Source organism: Pseudogymnoascus verrucosus, assembly GCF_001662655.1.
Source record: "Pseudogymnoascus verrucosus strain UAMH 10579 unplaced genomic scaffold scaffold_4, whole genome shotgun sequence".
Lineage (NCBI taxonomy): Eukaryota > Fungi > Ascomycota > Leotiomycetes > Thelebolales > Thelebolaceae > Pseudogymnoascus > Pseudogymnoascus verrucosus.
The window spans coordinates 570,445-588,548 of NW_017263655.1; the positions used below are offsets into that span (position 1 = coordinate 570,445).

At 52.3% G+C, this 18,104-nt stretch overlaps 6 protein-coding genes across 6 annotated transcripts; 4 read left to right on the forward strand and 2 right to left on the reverse strand.

The window, feature by feature from the left end:
* Positions 1-328: 328 nt before the first annotated feature.
* On the forward strand, positions 329-5,743 carry VE01_01560 (uncharacterized protein). The gene is made up of 5 exons (XM_018271079.2): positions 329-877; positions 966-2,163; positions 2,214-2,340; positions 2,501-2,595; positions 2,665-5,743. Exons 2-5 carry the CDS (start codon positions 1,877-1,879, stop codon positions 5,342-5,344), a joined length of 3,189 nt encoding a protein of 1,062 aa, XP_018134057.1. The 5' UTR covers positions 329-877; positions 966-1,876; the 3' UTR covers positions 5,345-5,743.
* On the forward strand, positions 5,744-8,117 carry VE01_01561 (uncharacterized protein). Its single transcript, XM_018271080.2, has 2 exons — positions 5,744-6,981; positions 7,032-8,117. Exons 1-2 carry the CDS (start codon positions 6,647-6,649, stop codon positions 7,663-7,665), a joined length of 969 nt encoding a protein of 322 aa, XP_018134056.1. The 5' UTR covers positions 5,744-6,646; the 3' UTR covers positions 7,666-8,117.
* Positions 8,118-8,284: 167 nt separating this feature from the next.
* Positions 8,285-10,883, reverse strand: VE01_01562 (uncharacterized protein). Its single transcript, XM_018271081.2, has 2 exons — positions 9,683-10,883; positions 8,285-9,628 (listed from the first exon to the last, which is right to left on the reverse strand). Exons 1-2 carry the CDS (start codon positions 10,329-10,331, stop codon positions 8,682-8,684), a joined length of 1,596 nt encoding a protein of 531 aa, XP_018134105.1. The 5' UTR covers positions 10,332-10,883; the 3' UTR covers positions 8,285-8,681.
* Positions 10,884-11,011: 128 nt separating this feature from the next.
* Positions 11,012-12,420, forward strand: VE01_01563 (uncharacterized protein). Its single transcript, XM_018271082.2, has 4 exons — positions 11,012-11,264; positions 11,548-11,870; positions 11,953-12,001; positions 12,073-12,420. The coding sequence occupies exons 1-4, from the start codon at positions 11,171-11,173 to the stop codon at positions 12,201-12,203; spliced, it is 597 nt and encodes a 198-aa protein (XP_018134103.1). The 5' UTR covers positions 11,012-11,170; the 3' UTR covers positions 12,204-12,420.
* On the reverse strand, positions 12,417-13,918 carry PPG1 (Putative serine/threonine protein phosphatase). Its single transcript, XM_018271083.2, has 3 exons — positions 13,676-13,918; positions 13,384-13,617; positions 12,417-13,327 (listed from the first exon to the last, which is right to left on the reverse strand). Exons 1-3 carry the CDS (start codon positions 13,689-13,691, stop codon positions 12,624-12,626), a joined length of 954 nt encoding a protein of 317 aa, XP_018134053.1. The 5' UTR covers positions 13,692-13,918; the 3' UTR covers positions 12,417-12,623.
* Positions 13,919-14,212: 294 nt separating this feature from the next.
* VE01_01565 (uncharacterized protein) lies at positions 14,213-17,582 on the forward strand. The gene is made up of 4 exons (XM_018271084.2): positions 14,213-14,810; positions 14,875-16,557; positions 16,607-16,999; positions 17,051-17,582. The coding sequence occupies exons 1-4, from the start codon at positions 14,671-14,673 to the stop codon at positions 17,061-17,063; spliced, it is 2,229 nt and encodes a 742-aa protein (XP_018134052.1). The 5' UTR covers positions 14,213-14,670; the 3' UTR covers positions 17,064-17,582.
* Positions 17,583-18,104: the final 522 nt, after the last annotated feature.

Consider the following 18,104-nt stretch of genomic DNA (forward strand, 5'->3'; position numbering starts at 1 on the left):
GGAGGCGGGGCGGGACGGACTTGGCGGTGGATGATTGCGTCATGCACGTGATTTTGGGGGATGTTGTGGGAGCTCGCTTGTGTGAGGGGAGATCAATCTGATATCGGGGGACGGGTCAGGTATGTTTCTGAATTCAACTTTCCTACGTAATTATATACTGTTTTTGTGCTGTTTTCATCTGTATACGAGTCTGTATGTTTAATTGTATTGCTTCATTGTGAATATTGTCCGGTTACTGCCCTACCCCGAGAACAAAGAAAGAGCTCAACCGTCGTGAACCCCCTGGAAGCTTGCTTACTCACATACGTACGAGTCCTCCGCGTCCTCAAACACCCCGCAGGGTTGCCCTGGTACCTGTTCAGATGAGCCTGGGCAAGATACTCGCTGATTACCCCGCTGACTTCCTTTCTCCGTCAGCTTGTGCAATGATCATCCTGGATTCACAATTCCCACTATCCCATATCCTATGGGAGAAGAGCACAGAAGCAGGCAGAGAGGTAACCTTACTCGCCGAAGCAGCTGTGGATATCTGTCGAGTGTCGAGTTGGGGATAACCCGTTGGTTTCCGCTCCCTGCTTGGGCGGAGGGAGTATTTGTCAATTGATTGACAGCACGGAGGTTTCTATCATTGCAAACTGGCTGGTTGGTCTGTTTGTCGGTGACTGTGTTCATGACTCTACCTACATACATACTTCACCGACTGTATGCTGTTGATGAGACCCCCTTGGCATCTATTCAACAAGCCAAGCTTCAAGTCTTACAGTCCAATATCCACACGTGACCAGAAGGTTCCCACTGGGGCAAAAAGAGCAAACAAGACAAACAAAAGTGACGTGGGGGATAATGCGTGGAGGCGTGGAGGCCTGGGATACACTTGGTACAGTACTGTTACGTGTATTGCCTCTTTGACTCTTCCTACACCTACAAAAGCCAAAGATATACCACTGCTAATACTTGTCGCACAGCCTCACTCTTTGTAGCGTGACATCCCACTCACCCACCCCCCACATGCACTCGCTTGTACCTGTCACTTACCAAGATACACTACCATACGTGTCAGTCAAATCAGAGGCTCACTGGGCACAACGTTCTCAGAATGTTCCCCGCTTCAAATGCAGGCTCTTGCGCTTACAGAAGTGTATGGTACCAGTGCAGCTCAGTACCGTACAGTAGCTTGACGCCACGACACCAAGGAGACGAATGAGACTCTGCGCCAATCCTGCTAAAATATTCCCAGACCTCAACTCCTCCACTCCGGACCTCCGTGACAATATCCACAGTGGTCGAGATGGTGGGAGGGAAACAGAACCAAGAGACGGATCTCGTCTCACCTCCGATGAATCCGCTGCGATTATCTGCTGTACTGAGTTGCACCACCGCCCCGGATCATCTGTCATTCCCATCTAGATAGGCATCGCGAATCCAGGCAAATACCCAGACTCCGCCTCATTTTTAACCACAATCGGATCTTGGACGGCACTTGGCATTGTCATCGCGTCTCGCCAACTCTTGGAACTTTCCCACTTCTTTGTGCGGAGAGGGAGGCGAGAGTGTGTTACTAACATGTTTGTGTGTTTGGTATACTTACTTATTTTACCCTGCTGCATATCATCTGGTCACGATGATACTCTGCAGTGCGTGCGCCGCTGTTGAGACTGTCGTCACCTCTGCCAATAATAGCTTGGTGAATGACGGGAGGCCGACTGACGCCGCCTTTATCAAGCCCCCGCATCCCCATCTTCCATCTCCTTTCCCTTTCAGTACTCTACTTCCTTTTTGAAGTACATTCCTCCTTCATTACATTTTCCATTTCGTCGTTGAACCATCTAGTAGTTCAACGCCCCCTTTCCTACTTCACCTGTCCACCTCTTATTGAATGGTTATTACTGATCCGGAATCCGCACTTGAGGAATGGCACAACCTTCCCTCACCACCACCTACCTTGCGCCCTGATCGGGTAGATAGCGCAAAGGAAAAGGTTGCTATAACCCATATTGGCAAGAACTGTTCTTCCGGATCTAGCCTAAGCAACACCCTTAACGAAGACGACCTCCCCGACTGGGAGACCACTACTCACACAGAAAGATACTGGGACGGCGGCGCAGAATCCGCTCACGCCATCGATGTCGATGCCATCGCAAGCAAGTTACAAGTTGACCTTCAGTGAGTTCACAGCAACAGTCCTCTTCAGAGCTTACTAATCATGCCCAAAGACATGGACTCGAGGGCAAGGAGGCAGCGGCTCGACTTGAACGGGATGGCCCTAACAAGCTTGCGAGCGCTGGGGGAATATCGGCGTGGAAAATCCTCTTAAGACAGGTCTCCAATAGTTTAACCATCGTAAGAAGAGAAACCCTGACGCTACGTCTTTTTCGCAATACAATGCACACCCTGCCGTTCTCCATGCCTAATCAGACAACCCCCTCACTCGGGGCTCTGCTCTTGACCTGTGCATGATGTTGTTGTACCCGACAATGGGATACTGACATGATGGCAAAAGGTCCTCCTCCTGGCTATGGCACTGTCGTATGGCACACTAGATTTCATTGAAGGTGCCGTCATCACAGCTGTCATCCTCTTGAATATCATTCTTGGGTAAGTGAGCAACGGAGACGTGCTTAGACCCCGCATTACCGTATTGGGATACTGACCACGTGCCTTTAGGTTCGTCCAGGATTATCAGGCGGAGAAGACTATGAAGTCCCTCCAGGGCCTCGCGGCCCCAACGTGCAAGGTCGTTCGTAACAAGGGAAAGGTTGACGCCGTCAAAGCTGAGGCTCTCGTCGTGGGAGACATCGTCCAGATCTCTGTGGGCGATGTTGTCCCGGCGGATCTTCGGATTTTTGACGGCGTCAATTTGGAAATCAATGAGGCTCTTCTCACCGGAGAGTCATTACCAGTCATCAAAATGCCCAAGATTACCTTGAGCATGTTAGACCTTCCCCTCGGGGACCGCACGAACTGCGCCTATTCGGCCACTACCGTGACTAAGGGTCGCGGAAGTGGCATTGTCATCGCTACCGGCATGAAGACCGAAGTTGGCCGCATCGCTGAGATGCTCCAAGATCGTAAATCAACCAAGGAAACGAATCCTTTCAAGCGATTCTTCATTTCCCTCCGGGATGGTGCCAAGAACATCCTCGGTCTCGTCGGCACGCCTCTACAGGTTACACTCAGCAAGTTCGCCATCATGTTATTCGGCTTGGCTCTCCTCCTCGCCATCATCGTTTTCTCTGTCAACAAGTGGCATCTCTCGGATGAGGTCGTCATCTATGGAATCTGTGTCGCTGTAGCTGTTATCCCTGAATCTCTCATCGCTGTCTTGACTATTACCCTTGCCATCGGCATTAAGGCCATGGCGAAGGGCCATGTGATTGTAAGGAGAATGCAGGCTCTTGAGGCTATTGGCGGCATCACGCATATCTGCTCCGACAAGACTGGTACGCTCACTCAGGGCAAGATGATTGCTAGGAAGGTGTGGGTACCAGAGATTGGAACGCTTGGAATTTATGATACTACGGATACGTTCGACCCTACCAGCGGGCATGCAATGATTGATGAAGTGGCAATGGATAAGTCTATGGAGCTGAACGCAACACTTGAGAAACTGCTTCACGCAGTTGCCCTCTGCAACCTCTCTACAGTCTACCACAACATCGATGAAAACAGCGAGAAAGCAACTCCATCATGGACTGCAGTGGGTGAGCCTACGGACATCGCCCTCCAAGTCCTTGCTACACGTTTCGGCCTCGGCAAACCCGACATCCTGGATACTGAGGAAATGACATTCTTGGCCGAACATCCATTCAACTCCGCCATCAAGCGCATGTCAGTAGCCTACCAAAACGGCACTGATACCATCGACGTCTTTCTCAAGGGCGCCGGCGAGAGTGTCCTCCCCATGCTCACATCCTCGCCTGCTGAGAAAGCCGAGATCGAGAAGCGCATGCAAGAACTGGCCCGTGAGGGTCTTCGAGTCTTGTGTATTGCCACCAAATCCGTTCCTTCGACTTCGAAGAAGGATATCGAGAGCAGAGAATGGACGGAGAGTAACCTGGAATTCCTAGGCCTTGTAGGCCTCTACGATCCGCCTCGTGTTGAGACGGCTGGTGCTATTACGGCCTGTACGAAAGCTGGGATTAGCATTCATATGTTAACTGGTGACCACATCGACACCGCTACCGCGATCGCCAAAGAAATCGGCCTCATCACCGATCTCAGCTTCACCACATCCAACGCCAACACCATTGTCATGCAAGGCGGCCAATTCGACAAGCTCTCAGAAGACGAAATCGACGCCCTCCCCTCCCTCCCCCTCGTCCTCGCCAGATGTAGCCCCGCCACCAAAGTCCGCATGGTCGACGCCCTCCACCGCCGGGAAGGCTTCTGCGTCATGACCGGCGACGGCGTTAACGACGCCCCGGCCCTCAAACGCGCCGACGTCGGTATCGCCATGGGCCTCAACGGCTCCGACGTCGCCAAAGACGCGGCCGACATGATCCTGACAAACGACGACTTCGCGTCCATCGTCAAAGCCGTCGAAGAAGGCCGGCGCCTCTTTGCCAACATCCAGAAATTCCTCATGCACCTCCTCATCTGCAACATCGCGCAGGTCCTCCTCCTCCTCATCGCTCTCGCCTTCCGCGACGCCTCGGGCGCATCCGTCTTCCCGCTGTCTCCCCTTGAAATCCTTTGGGTAAACATGATCACCTCCTCCTTCCTCGCCCTCGGCCTGGGCATGGAAGAGAAGACCTCAGACATCATGCTCCGCCCCCCGCACAGCCTGCGCATCGGCGTCTTCACCCGCGAACTCATCGTCGACAAAATGATCTACGGCACGCTAATGGGCTCCCTCTGCCTCGCCGCCTTCGCCATCGTCGCCTTCGGCGCTGGCGGCGGCGACCTAGGCGATGGCTGCAATGACGGCTACAACTCGTCCTGCGACGTCGTCTTCCGCGCCCGCGCAACCGTCTTCGCCGTCCTCTCCTTCCTCATCCTCGTCACCGCATGGGAGGTAAAGCACTTCTCGCGCTCTCTCTTCGCTCTCGACCCTGCCAAGTTCCGCGGTCCCCTCGGGGGTATCGGAGAGGCGCTCTGGTATAACCGCTTCTTGTTCTGGGCTGTGGCTGCGGGATTCCTAATCACGTTCCCCGTTGTTTATATCCCGACGGTTAATACGGCGGTGTTTAAGCACATGGGGATTACGTGGGAGTGGGGCGTCGTGGTGGGTGCGCTGGCGGTGTATGTGGCAGGTGTTGAGGCATGGAAGGCGGTCAAGCGCCGTTTGGGCTTGTTTGGGAGTAAGAGGTCGGCAGTTGATGGGGTTGGGGGGGGGTTAGCTTAGGTTTTTGATCTGTCAGCTCTGTAAGCGTTGGCGGCTGATAGGGCCGTAAGGCTTGTCAGGGCTGTGTGGAAGGTGAGCGAAGGGGGAGAATGCGAAGCAGGTTAAATTGACCTTGGTGGTTTAGGGTGGGGGGGATTACTGATCTATTTCGGGGATTGGAGATTGGGATCGGGGTTTAGGAGGGGTTTAAGAGGGGTTCACTGTCTTTACTGATCTGCGGTTGTCTCTCTACTGTTCTTGGCTGTCTCTACCAGTCTCTTCCTTTCTTACGCCGTTGAATCCGGCGAGCATCGTTATTATCGAGTAGGTTGGGTTATGGTCGTGGTCAGAGCTTTTTTACGTCCTTTAGCGGCAGGTCATTCATTAGCCCCACCACGTACACCTTCACAATAAACCACTTATTATTTGTTGTGAGCTTCCTTCCGTCTCACTGCTGATGCCGTCTCACTCAGCTCTACTATTAGTATTTGTCAAACGAGATACGCCTTGACTCGTGGAGCGTTTCGTGTTGCTCGTATAGTTCACGGAGTTCCCGTATAGAATCCTGCCCTATGTCCGCCGTAGCCTAAATGATCGACAAGAAGTTGGAGATCAACAGATTTGGAGACAACGGGATTCGATTAGGACCCTATTCCACGTGATATAATCCAGATCCAACGCCCACCATCCCCTCACCGGGTCGTCTACCGTTGCCGTCTCCACAAAAACCCCCCCCCAACATGCAACGGTGAGACGCGGTGAAGGCGGCCGCAATCAAGTCCCACGCCAACCCGCATCAGGGCCCAAAACCGTCAGACTGCGGGGGGGTTCTCTAGGATCTTTTTTTGGAGCAACCAGGGGGCTCACGGCGCTACTCGCCGGTGTTTACATATCAGGCGGCTGCCCGATTCGCCAAGATGCATCCCTTCCTTCGGTGATAAGAAGCATAAGGCCATGCGTGTCTCCACTCTCCACCTGGAGGGGGAACGATCCGAGACTGGATGGGCACGTTGCGTAACTTGCTGCTACCTGTCGCGTACCACAGCGTGGATCTGATGTAAGCTTGGATGCAAGGGAGTATGGTAGGTCGCTCGGAGGGTGAGATATCTCCGCCGGGGGGATTGGTGCAGATGGATGTGTCTCAGTTGGAGTATATAGAGCTGCGTGGTCCCGCTGGTGAGGGTTTTTTTTGTCTCATAATTAAGTCAATTCCTCGTTGATCAATCTCACCTCGTCGTTTACCAAAAGCCTTGCTTGTTCCTCATTACCTACCTGTCATAAACCCCTCACCCTCACCCCTCACCCACCCCTCAATCCCCAAAAATGGCCACCAACGGCACCTCCGCCAACGGCAGCGCCAATGGCACCGCTCACGCCGCAGCAGCCCCAACAGACATGCGCGCCTACCGTGCCCCGTCCCTGCTCCAGCCTCACCGCGCGCGCGACGCCCTTCGTGACGCCCACGAGGGCAAGATCCCTCCTCTCCAAGTCTACTTCCTCATGCTCTCCGCCCCCTCGATCATCAAGGTGATCGCCCAGGTCGGGTACGATGTGATCCTGATCGACCAGGAGCATTCGCCCATGGACATTGGCGAGATGACGAGAATGGCGCATGATATCCAGTTGGTTAGCGAGGGAAGGACAATGGCGTGGATCAGGTAAGGTTCCACCCCCTAGGAAGCAAGGGATGGCGCTAACAAGATGATAGAATCTGTGGCCACGACCACGCAAACATTGGGTACGCACTTGACACTGGAGCTAGCATCATGGTCCCGCAGGTCGAGACCGTGGAAGACGCAAAGCACATTGTCTCCGCCGCCAAGTTCGGAAAGAAGATCAACGGCACCCGCTCCGCGCCTCCTGGCCGCTGGCTCCCGGGCATCTCGGACGTAGGCACCAACTCCGAGCTCACCCTCTGGGAGAACCTCAACAACCAGGCCGCCATCATCATCCAAGTTGAGTCCAAGGAGGCCGTCGACAACCTCGACGCCATCCTCACCGAGTGCGGGGAGCACATCGATGCCGTCTGGCTCGGTTCGCTGGACTGTAGAGTTTCCATGGGCCTTCCGGGCTTCTGGGGCGAGGAGCCGGAGTTCATGGAGGTCATTCAGACGATGAATAAGACGCTCAGGAAGCATGATATGCCGTATGCTGGGGCGGCGATGGGGACGCCAGAGCAGGTGAAGGCGATGGGAGCCGGGAAGGCGTTTACGGCTGTGCAGGGTGATGTTTTCTCGTTGCTGGCGTCGGCGGTGGAGAATTTGACGATGGCGAGGGAGGTGATGCCTGCGGTGAATACGTCGGCGGCGAATAAGAAGGCGAACGAGTTGGATGCGAAGTGAGTGCTTGAGAGTAAAAGAAAGTGTAATGATCATGGAAATATGAAGGGGGGATAGTCGTTCTCTGGGTGTGTGTTAGCTATAGACCGGTGCCCTGGGGGTCGGTAGATTATAGAAATTAGAACGTCATTCAGCTTCAAAATAAGTCTTGGGATCAAATGTGATAGTGCTCACTGGTTGCTATGAGGCAACATTTCGAACTGCTTACAGGGAACGAAAGCCGATGGCCCCCAATGCTTTCTCGTATTTGTGCAGGGTGCCTGTTCTGTAGGGGCAGCATCAGAAGCGAGGTCTGGCGGCATGCTGAGGGAATTTGAAGAGATCATGGAGTGGCATAGAACCCGTATTAGTGCAACGGCTGGAAAGATCGTCTGTCTGGTGTAGAGGTCCCATTCAACAAAGAGTTTGGGCGCTCAAGGCATACATACCGCTGATTTGCCCGCTGTGGTGTGGTCGAGTTCGCAGTACCAGAGTCAAAAACGACCTTGTGAACATTTAGTCGCGGAGTCAGTGACAGGTGGAGATGGTGACAAGACAGAGTAGGTGGTGGCAGCCCAGGGATGGTGACAGACAGGCGGTGACAGGCAGAGAGGTGGTGACAAAAAATCACGACAGTACGACACCCCCTTGATCGACGACGAGGCGCCTGTGTGGCTTTGGCTGAACTATCTCTTGTCGTGCAAGTCTTCCTAGATGTTATACGGGGGTGTCTCTCCAATGGCTCGAATTGGTTGAGCTTCTACGAGTGGCTTGAGACCGGCGCCCTTCTTCGCTGGGAGGTTCTTCTTGTCTCCGCTGACAGACCACGATCTACTTTCAGGCTTTATTGAAATATCCTCATACTTCACATTACTTATCACATCGCTCCATGATCACATCGCTCCATGAAGAATTTGGGCATTAAGTTAGATGACCAAAATGCCACACACATACTCCCAGCTCATCAAAGCCACTAAATATCGTAAATGCCACTTCACACTATCCCTATTCTATATCCCAACCTTTCACCCTCTCAAGCCTCACCTCTTCTTCTCAACAGGTGTTTTCTTCCCGTTAACCGCCGCCGCGGACCCACCACCATAAGCTGGCGGGGTCGAATCTCCAAAGTCAATAAGATTCGGTGAGTCCTGTCCACCGGCCATCTTATAATCCTTTCCCTCCACATATCTCCCCTGCGCCGCCTCCGCCTCCTTCCAATTCTTCGGTGGAACCTCTTGCACCTTATCATCCGTAAGATCACCCCCATTCCCCCCTCCAACCACTAGATCCCCACCTCCCCTCACCTTCCCAACGACCATCCCCTTCGCCACGCTCTTGATAATCGCGCGCCTCGACACTCCAGTGGCGTCGATATACACCAATCCCACATTCTTCATCCCACCCCCAAGGTGCTTAGTCAACTCCCCAGCCTCAGGCCCATACTTATGTCCCACGACCGTCGAAGCGGCCGTGCTGGTCCCGATCATCAGTCCCCGACCCGCCTGATCAATACCATCAGCAATAGTACTGAACGCCATGAGACTCTTATTCAAGAATCCCGGCTTATACCCCGTAACCATCTTTCCGTCCGGCCCAACGCCCTTATGCGCCCTCTCCCCCTTACTCAACATCCCCGCACCGATGTTCTGCGCGAACTTGCTAACCTGTCCAACGGTCTTGGAAGAGAGGCCAGCTGCAGAGCCGGTAAAGGTGTTGATCTTGCGGACGCGCGCGTGTGTGGTGGGGGTGAAGGTCATGGGGGTGGTGTTGGGCTTGGTGCTCTTGGTGAAGCTGTCGGCGCCGGATTGGAGGGTCTGCGCGACGTAGGAGGAGGTTGTGACAATGAGGCGCGAGGCTTCGGCGGCGCGGGAGACGAGGCGAGAGCCTTTGTAGGCGGGGTGCATGGCCATCTCGAGGTATTCTTGTGAGGCGGGGGAGACGTTGATGTTGTGTGATCCGTCTTCGGGGAGGGAGAGGATGACGGGGTCTAGATGGCTGTGTTAGTATGTTCGTGGAAGCATAGGGGGTAGAGTATACGTACTTTTAGAGCCGGCTTGCATCTTGCTGTCCTCGACAACAGTAAATCCCTCTCCTAGTTCACCAACGACACTTCCATTCTCCTCATCGATCAGGACAATTTGTCCGCCGTGGTGAGAGCTGGAACTGCCCTGAACGTACCCCTCTCCTGGCTTGAACTCCTGAGGGTTGTATGCTGGCAGAGCTTCGCCTTTTCCCTTGCTAGAGCTAGCGACGCCTTTTGCTGGAGCAGGGGCGCGCTCGAGGAAGGCAGTGCATTGCGCGAGTATAGTCTCGAAGGTATCGACATCCTCCTGTAGGCCCTTAGCGCTGCCAGGTGCTGGGAACTCGATGCGAGTGAAGGCGCCACTATCAGGGCCTAAGTCCCAGCGTGGGATGAGATAGCTGTTCGGTGGCTGATGGTATATTTGAGTGGTGGCTGGGAGAGGGAGATCGAGCTCCGGTGGGAGGTGAAGGTGAAGATAGAAGTCTTCCTGGGGAGCAGTGGCTGGGTCGGTATTCTCGATTCCGGAGAAATCAGAGGCGGTTGGCACCATCAACAGAGAAAGGGTCTGAGGACCTGAAGGAGTGAGAGATTCCTCAACTCCATTCTGGATATGGTATGCCTTTATGCCATTGACGGCATACAGCAGCTTGGGTTCAGAGTTCGACATCGTAGTTTGTTTGAAGCAAATACTCGATAGCGGGGTAGTGGGGGTGTATAAAAGAGAGTCGTGTGAGTACACCCAAGCTTCAAAATATGCCCAGGTACGATTGAAGCAGCAAGTAAGAGATGGTGCAGTTGCAGCCAACGGTCGATGATGAGTGATTTATAAACTTCCGGGCCGCTGGCCAACCTTTCCAAGCGCCGGTACACTTGTGGAGGGGTACCAATTCCAACATTCCCGACACCACCGTCTCACACCACTTGACACGGGAGGCCAATGACGTCGAGCCAGGCGCTTCTCGATTGTGGCGCAGCAGGCGATCGGAGCTTGTTGGTTGGTTCTGGATGCACCATTTCAAGTATCATCAACTCACTTCTAGACATTGGGCGTTTGACGCCGCTTTGAGCATTTCGTATGCTGCTGTCTTATCTATATCTGTTGGTGCGCGGCTAAGACCCTTATCCTTTACCCTGAGTCCTGACATTTGCCGCTCTGGTGAGATCTCAAAATAAGATAAGATGCCAAAGATGAAACACAGAAACCCCATTATTGGCTGACATGAACGCTCTTGACATCGATATATATAGAGTGATAGACAGATATTTTCAATTTTTACATTCTCACCAACCCAATAACTCTGTAATTCCCATCTTGCCGCCCTCATTTATTTATATCCACACGTGACGTCGAGGTGGGGTTTCCCCCGCGAGGCGGTGTGCAATATAAAACACCCCTCGTCTCCTTATCGGGTAGCTCAGTGTCAACGACCCCGCGTTGTGCCATACCTTACCACGTCAACAAATCCATATTTCTCTCCCTTTCCAACTACAACACAAAAATTCACCATGGCTTCCCAAGACGACCATGACACTCTCCCCGAGGAGACCGCGGGCTTCAAGGTCGGCCAGAAGAAGACGCTGAATGAGATCCAGAACATGGGTAAGTGGTTCCACCTATGTTTCTAGTACATCCCTCGATATTTGGGGTCCTGCACAGAGCCCTGAATTGAACACGATTCTTCCTGTGTATTCCAAGAGCTATCAGCCCTTTTATATTCGCAGAATGTAGCTATTTTACCCTTGTACAAGTTGTCATCCGTCCTACTACTAAGCTGTCCGCACGTGGTCTCAGTTTCCATGCTCTCGGCCCGCTACTGGCAGCCTTCCCTCAATTCTTCTCTATTATGCCAAATGCGTATATATACATACTAATAGCCTCTCAGATGCCGAGGATGAGTCCCTCCAACGCTACAAGGCCTCCCTTGGTCTCTCCACAGGCCCAACCATCTCCGATCCGTCCGACCCCCGCCAATGCATCATTCTCTCCTTGACGATGGATTCCGAGGGCCGCCCACCGGTCACAATTGATCTTTCCCAGAAGGGTGCTGAGTCTACCCTGAAGGACAAGCCGTTCAAGATCAAGGAGGGCTCCAAGTTCACCATGATTGCCAAGTTCAAGGTGCAACACGAGGTCCTGTCGGGTCTGCAGTATGTGCAGATTGTGAAGAGGAAGGGCATCAGGGTCAGCAAAGACCAAGAGATGATTGTGAGTAGACGCCAAGCAACCGATCAGACGACTCGACTCGAGTTCGCTCGCCAATACTGTGACGATTCTAATCGAGAAACAGGGAAGCTACCCACCTAATACCCAGGACAAGCAGTTCTACGAGAAGAGATGTGAGTACCCCTTACCATCGAGGGGTGATTTGTACGCCCATTATAACGCACAGGCTGACAATTGTGGATAGTTGCTGAGGAAGACGCACCATCCGGCATGCTTGCCAGAGGCCACTACACCGCCATTTCCACCTTTGTCGACGACGACAAGAACAAGCATCTGGAATTCGAGTGGAGCTTCGACATCGCTAAGGACTGGTGAACATAGCTTCAAACCTATCGTTCAATGACATGACAAAAAATAGGAAAGACAGATTGAAAGACGGCGCATAGATTCCAGAGATACGGCGGTTTCAAAAGATATAAGCGGGTGGATTTGGCTTTTGAGCGCTGAAGAGCTGGCATTTACTGTGGCGAGGCCGATTGGCTGATGCCATCACACAATACTGAATAAACTTATAAGAGAGTATGGAAATGGCTTTCATATGATTTATGTGCATGTACTTGTAATTGTGCCCCACGACTACCATCTGCGTGTTGCTTCCTATCACCTCCAATATGTTCCAAGCTGGGGTATCCTTCTCTTCCACCTGGCTTTCCTCTGATTCTTAATCGAGCGTATATCAACGCTCCCCCACCACTCCCACTGTTCTCCTTTCAACCATCTAGCCCATATATCCCCCTATAAAAAGTATTCCGGCAGTGCCCCCGGATCAATCGCCTTCGTCTCCGTATTCTGCTGCAAATCGTTCTCCGGCGCCGCCGCAAAGACATTGAAGTACCTCTCCCCCGTATCGCTAACCTCCAGCACACTCGCCATATTCCCACAGCGATAACAGTAATTCGGCGCGCTCCACACCGTGCTCAGCCGGTCATCATACAGCACCTGGTACCCCTCCTGGCACAGCTGGTGCGCGCGCAGGATATGCGACATCCCGTTCACCTCGAGGAACTTCTTGACGACCTGCGCGCCAAAGGTGTATCCCGCGCCTCGCGGAGACAAGCTGAACTCGTCGCGCTCGGGGTCCGGGTCGCTCCAGACGAGGTCGGCCATGGGCCCTTCGTGCGGGATCTCGCGGAAGCGGTCGATGATCTTTATTTGGTCGATGCTGTGGATGCTAGGGGAGAGGCCGCCGTGGACGCAGAAGATGTCGTTGTTGATTACGACGGAGAGGGTCAGGAAGTCGAACATGTCGGTGAAGTAGTGCCAGACGTTCGCGTTGCCGTATTTGCGTGAGCATTCGGTGTAGAAGCCGTAGGATTGCGTGACGCCGCGGGACTCGTGGTTGCCGCGGATGAGGTGGACGCGGGTGGGGTAGCGTAGCTTGAGGCAGACGAGGAGGGAGATGGTTTCGACGCTGAACATGCCGCGGTCTACATAGTCACCTGGGGGATGTTAGTATGGCTTTGATGGAAAGACGCCCGCGGAGCAGGGAGCATACCAAGAAATAGGTAGTTTGTATCGGGGCAATATCCTCCGATTTTGAAGATCTCTATCAGATCATAGAACTGGCCGTGTATATCGCCAACTACAGTAACTGGCGCCTGCACATGAACCACGTTACTCTCCTGCATAAGCAGCTCCTTCGTTTTGGCGCATATTGCCTCGATGACTGACTCCGCGAGGAGCTCCTTTTTGTATAGTCGTGATATGCATTCGTCTAAATCAACAGAAGCTGCAGGCAATAACACATTAGCCAGAGTCAAATTGAACCCACTTCCAAGGACCCTTACATGGAAGGCCGGGCATCTTCGCACCCCCCTCTGCTTAGGCGCTACGGCTGGAGGCGGTTATCTTCAGGAATTTATATGTGGAGGTTTCCGTTGCTGAGAACAACAACATCGTCGCATCAACTCCTAAATCATGTAGCAATGTATAGGCGGCTTGCAAAATAATTCATGACGCAAAGTCAAAGACCGACAGACTGGTGAGTGAACGGGTGTATGGTGCTCACAAATCAGTGGTGAAGACGTTGGCTGAAGCTCTGGTTGGTCGCGTTAGCCACTGAGATTGAAACAGGGCTCGGCGCCACATCTGACAATAAGGTGACCTATACGCACCCATCGCGCTGATACACGCACGCTGATTTTGTATGGGATGCACCGCCACATTTTGATAACGAGTTGGGGGCGAAGCTATCATTTAGTTTAGATCCACGCCCTGTTTGAAGCGAGTATACGCTAGATAGAAACAGGATTAGCGTCTATCGACTGTAGGAAAGTGACTGTCTCTCAACTTCTCCACAGTATATTGTTATTGACAACTTCACCCCCTTTCTTTGCTCCATTAGTCTTCACTTCAATCCGTTCATTTTCATCACAGATCCCTATGAGTTGACAATACCAAGCGTGCGGGATGGAAGAGATGCTTTTTTTGCTCGTCCTGGCTTGCTAGAACGACGACGGCTTATCACAAGTTTTTAACCCTTTTCTACTTCTGGAGAGCCTCGAGGATTTGATTTTCTCTTCTCAAAAACCTCCCACGGGCACATCTTGCCTGCATTACTTTGCTTTTCTACCTGTATCGATTGAAGTGTATTTATTGTGTTCTGGTGCTTTGTTTTGGTCGAATCAGGGTCATCACATGACAACGCTCATACGTTCGCCAAACCCTGAAGTTTTTGACATCGTCTGTCTTCGACATTGAGGCATTAAAGCCATTCTTCTTTTCTATCTCTTTGAGTCAGGCTGCTCATTGAAGCGCTGCATCATATCAGACTCGTATCAAAATGGCGGCTGAAGGCCCCCCATCTACGGATATGGGTAGCCAACAGGCACCAGCGAAAGGAAATGCCCCTACGTGTTACAATTGTGGGGATTCGGGGCATTACTTTGATGCATGCCCAGAACCGGCTCGAAAGATTCCAGTGTAAGCTTTTTCTCTTGTCTCTCGCTTTCCGGTTCTTGCTTTCCAAGATACTGATGTCAATCAGTGGACTAGCTGCTGCTCAAGCTGCCAAGGCCAACGCAGGGCCACAAAGCCACCATGGAGGCTATGGAGGCCAAGATCATAGATCTAAGCGCCAGAAAACTGGATCTGGCCCAGTGGTCACTAGATATCCAGTTCCAGGCCCAGTTGTGACCAAATTTGGTCCCCCACCAAACCAGCACCCACCATATGGGGGACCTCAAGGTTACAACGGAATGCCTCCCCAGCAATTCCCCCAAGGCCAGTATGGTCACCCACAGCAACAATTTGCCCCGCAGAATGGTTATCCCCCATACGGTTATCAGGGGCCTCCCATGCCTCAAGGATACAATCAATACGGCCATCATCCACCTGCGCCATACGGCCAAGGCTATGGACCAATGCCTCCACAAGGTCAAAGCTATAGCTATGGGCTACCAAGCGGCCCGTACTATGGGCAACCATACGGGTCACAAGTGCCATATGGGCCACCTGTTCCACAGCAGTACCCTCACCAAGCGCCGGTGCCATATCCTCCACAGCACTCTCAGGTTCCCTACCAGCAGCAGAATATGCAGCAACCGGCCGGCTACGGTCCACCGCAGCATGCGGGGCCTTATCAACCTGGACCATATCCTCAGGGTGGGCCCCACGCACCACCAAACCTTTATAATATGCCGCCACAACATCCACAAGCACATGCCCAAGGGCAGCCACCTGTGCCCTACCAGTCCTTCCAGGGACAGGGTACACAGGGATACAATGAGAACAATGGGCCTTACCCTAATCAACAATCCCAACAAGGGGTTCAAACTCCAGTTCCAATTCATGGCTCCCCGGCAGCGGGTGGCCCTTCAAACAATAGTGATCAAGGCAGTGCACAAGCAGGAAAATCTTCTGGGCAACCTGAGTCTGCCCACGATCGTCCCATCGATGATGGGGCTGCCATTAAAAACCAGCCTACGCATTCAACTAACTGTGCAGAGAGTACGGAAGGCAGCCTTAGCCACGATACGATAGATGAATTCGACATCGATTGGGAAGACTCGGTGTTCAACGACCTGCTTACGGTGGTTGCTATTGCGATTTTAACTCCTCTAAGCACACAACTTGATGAGGAGCCTTTGACCTCTGATGCCAGCGATGCTCCGATAAAGAGCAAATATGTGCGCCCCGGAAACCTCGAGGTATTCATATTGCCTATACAGAAGTCGCTGCACTGGGCAATCCTGCACACAGATCCAGCTCTGGCAAAGATTGATGAAGCATACCCTGCAGTGCCCTTCGAGATGTGGGAAGAGTATCGCGAGGAGCGAAAGAAGCGGAAGATGCTTGAGGCCCGCCTGCGAGACAATACATGGGATAATCAATTGCACGAGGACGTCCAAGTAGCCGCAGATGATCAATCGATGAGAGAAAGTTCCACTGAATCTATGGATCGCCAAGAGAGCAACCGCTCCGGAGTCAGACAGTTCTCTGCTGGTTCTCAGCGAGATTCAAGGTCCAGGTCCAGGACCCCGGGGTATAGCCGTCGAGGCACTCCGACTCTTGATGATGAGGATGAGCTGTGGGCTTCACGACCTGATGAAGCACCGGTTGAGACGGTTGCATACGTTGATCCAGCCGAGGCAGTGCTTGCGTCACTTGGTGTGACGGGCGCTCCAAAGCCAGTTTCTGTGAATACCGCAGTATATAATGATGGACAGAAGTAAGAACCACTGTCTCCCAAGAGATACTCTTGTACTGACTCTCTACAGGGAACCTTCCAGTCCACGGAGGCAGCAGATGAGACAGGATTCCGGGTATGCCAGTGCCCGACCGTCCATTGGCCGTCAAAGTTCATGGAACAATGGACCAGCCTTTCGACGACCATCCAAGCCGACACGCCATCGTTCGGGATATGACGGCTGCATCGATAGCCCAATATCTGAAGTTTCTATGCGAAGCCATAATTCCGAGCGTGATGTTAGCAAGCAAGGGTCAAAGAGCATGAGCCCCGTAGAAAGCCCGTTGTCGCCAACATCCGCGGCATTGGTTGGTGAAGCTCCTGCTTCTAATGAAGACCGTTATCGAAGCAGGGAGCCTTTACGACAAAACGACGATCAGTATGTCAAGAAACGGCCACAGCCAAAGGTTGCTGAAGCATACAGGTGAGTTATTTACGTATTTCGTGTTAAACGGCATGCTTATTCCTTACATAGCCGCCGATGGTAGATTCCTACCTTTTGCGCATCCGGCGAACGATCGCGCCATACTCGACTACACCTCCGTGGCTTATTCACTTCTCTAATTATAGGTTATTATTTATCGACACGACCGGACGACACAGCATTGGGTTGGGACAATGGAGTATATATGTAGAACTTTTGGTGGTTTTTTCCTTTTCCTCAGGGCCCTTCGAACTTTTACGTCTTGTCAGGCCCACTCAAAACATTCTCTTCTTTTTCCTCAATCTCTCTCCCAGACAAGTGCGAGGGTTAGAACAAACTTAACGTTTTAATGTGCAACTACTTCTTGGTCATGGAAATATTTCTTCGTTCAAATGATATTTTACTCGTGGGGCGGCGTTCGTGGGTTTCATAGGGGCGGATTGGGTCGTTGGAGGTGCTGGGGCAAAATCAACGATACTGTCATGAGGATCCAATGGTCCGCATTGTTATTAGTGTAAGAACAGGGGTTTCGTTTTCGGTCTATCAAAACAAGATAAAACAAATAAAATTAGCACGTTTCCAGCTTCATTCCTATGTCCATATTGCCCATTGTCATATCCTCGTTAGTTTTATGGGCTATAACCAGCAACTAGTCGTCGGGTTAGTATCTCTTAACTTGAGGGACAATTATTTTATGTGCCTCGGTATTCCCATCTCGTACCTCGGTCGCGGTGCCGTCAAGACTGCCTTTATGGTGCAGCACTTCGTGAGAGTCATTCTCATGGTCAACCCTGTCTTGATATCCCATAGTACTACATATGTTGTATCGAGTTTCTCTAAGCCCACTCTCATACGATAGCTCGTGACGGATGCTTCCATTTTCATTTCATTATATGTAGACCGATAAGCACCAATTCGAGCACGCCAAAAAACAAAAACTGTCGCACAAACTGTCACAAGAGAGGGATCGGGTATATGGGTTGCGTGGAAAGGTTCAACAATGATACCTATGCCACGTAGCCACACCGACTTAATGCGTGCTTCGGTTTGGTTTTTTCTCGCCAGCTTTTTTCATCGCTGTGCCTCTTTCCTGTCATCGCCGGTC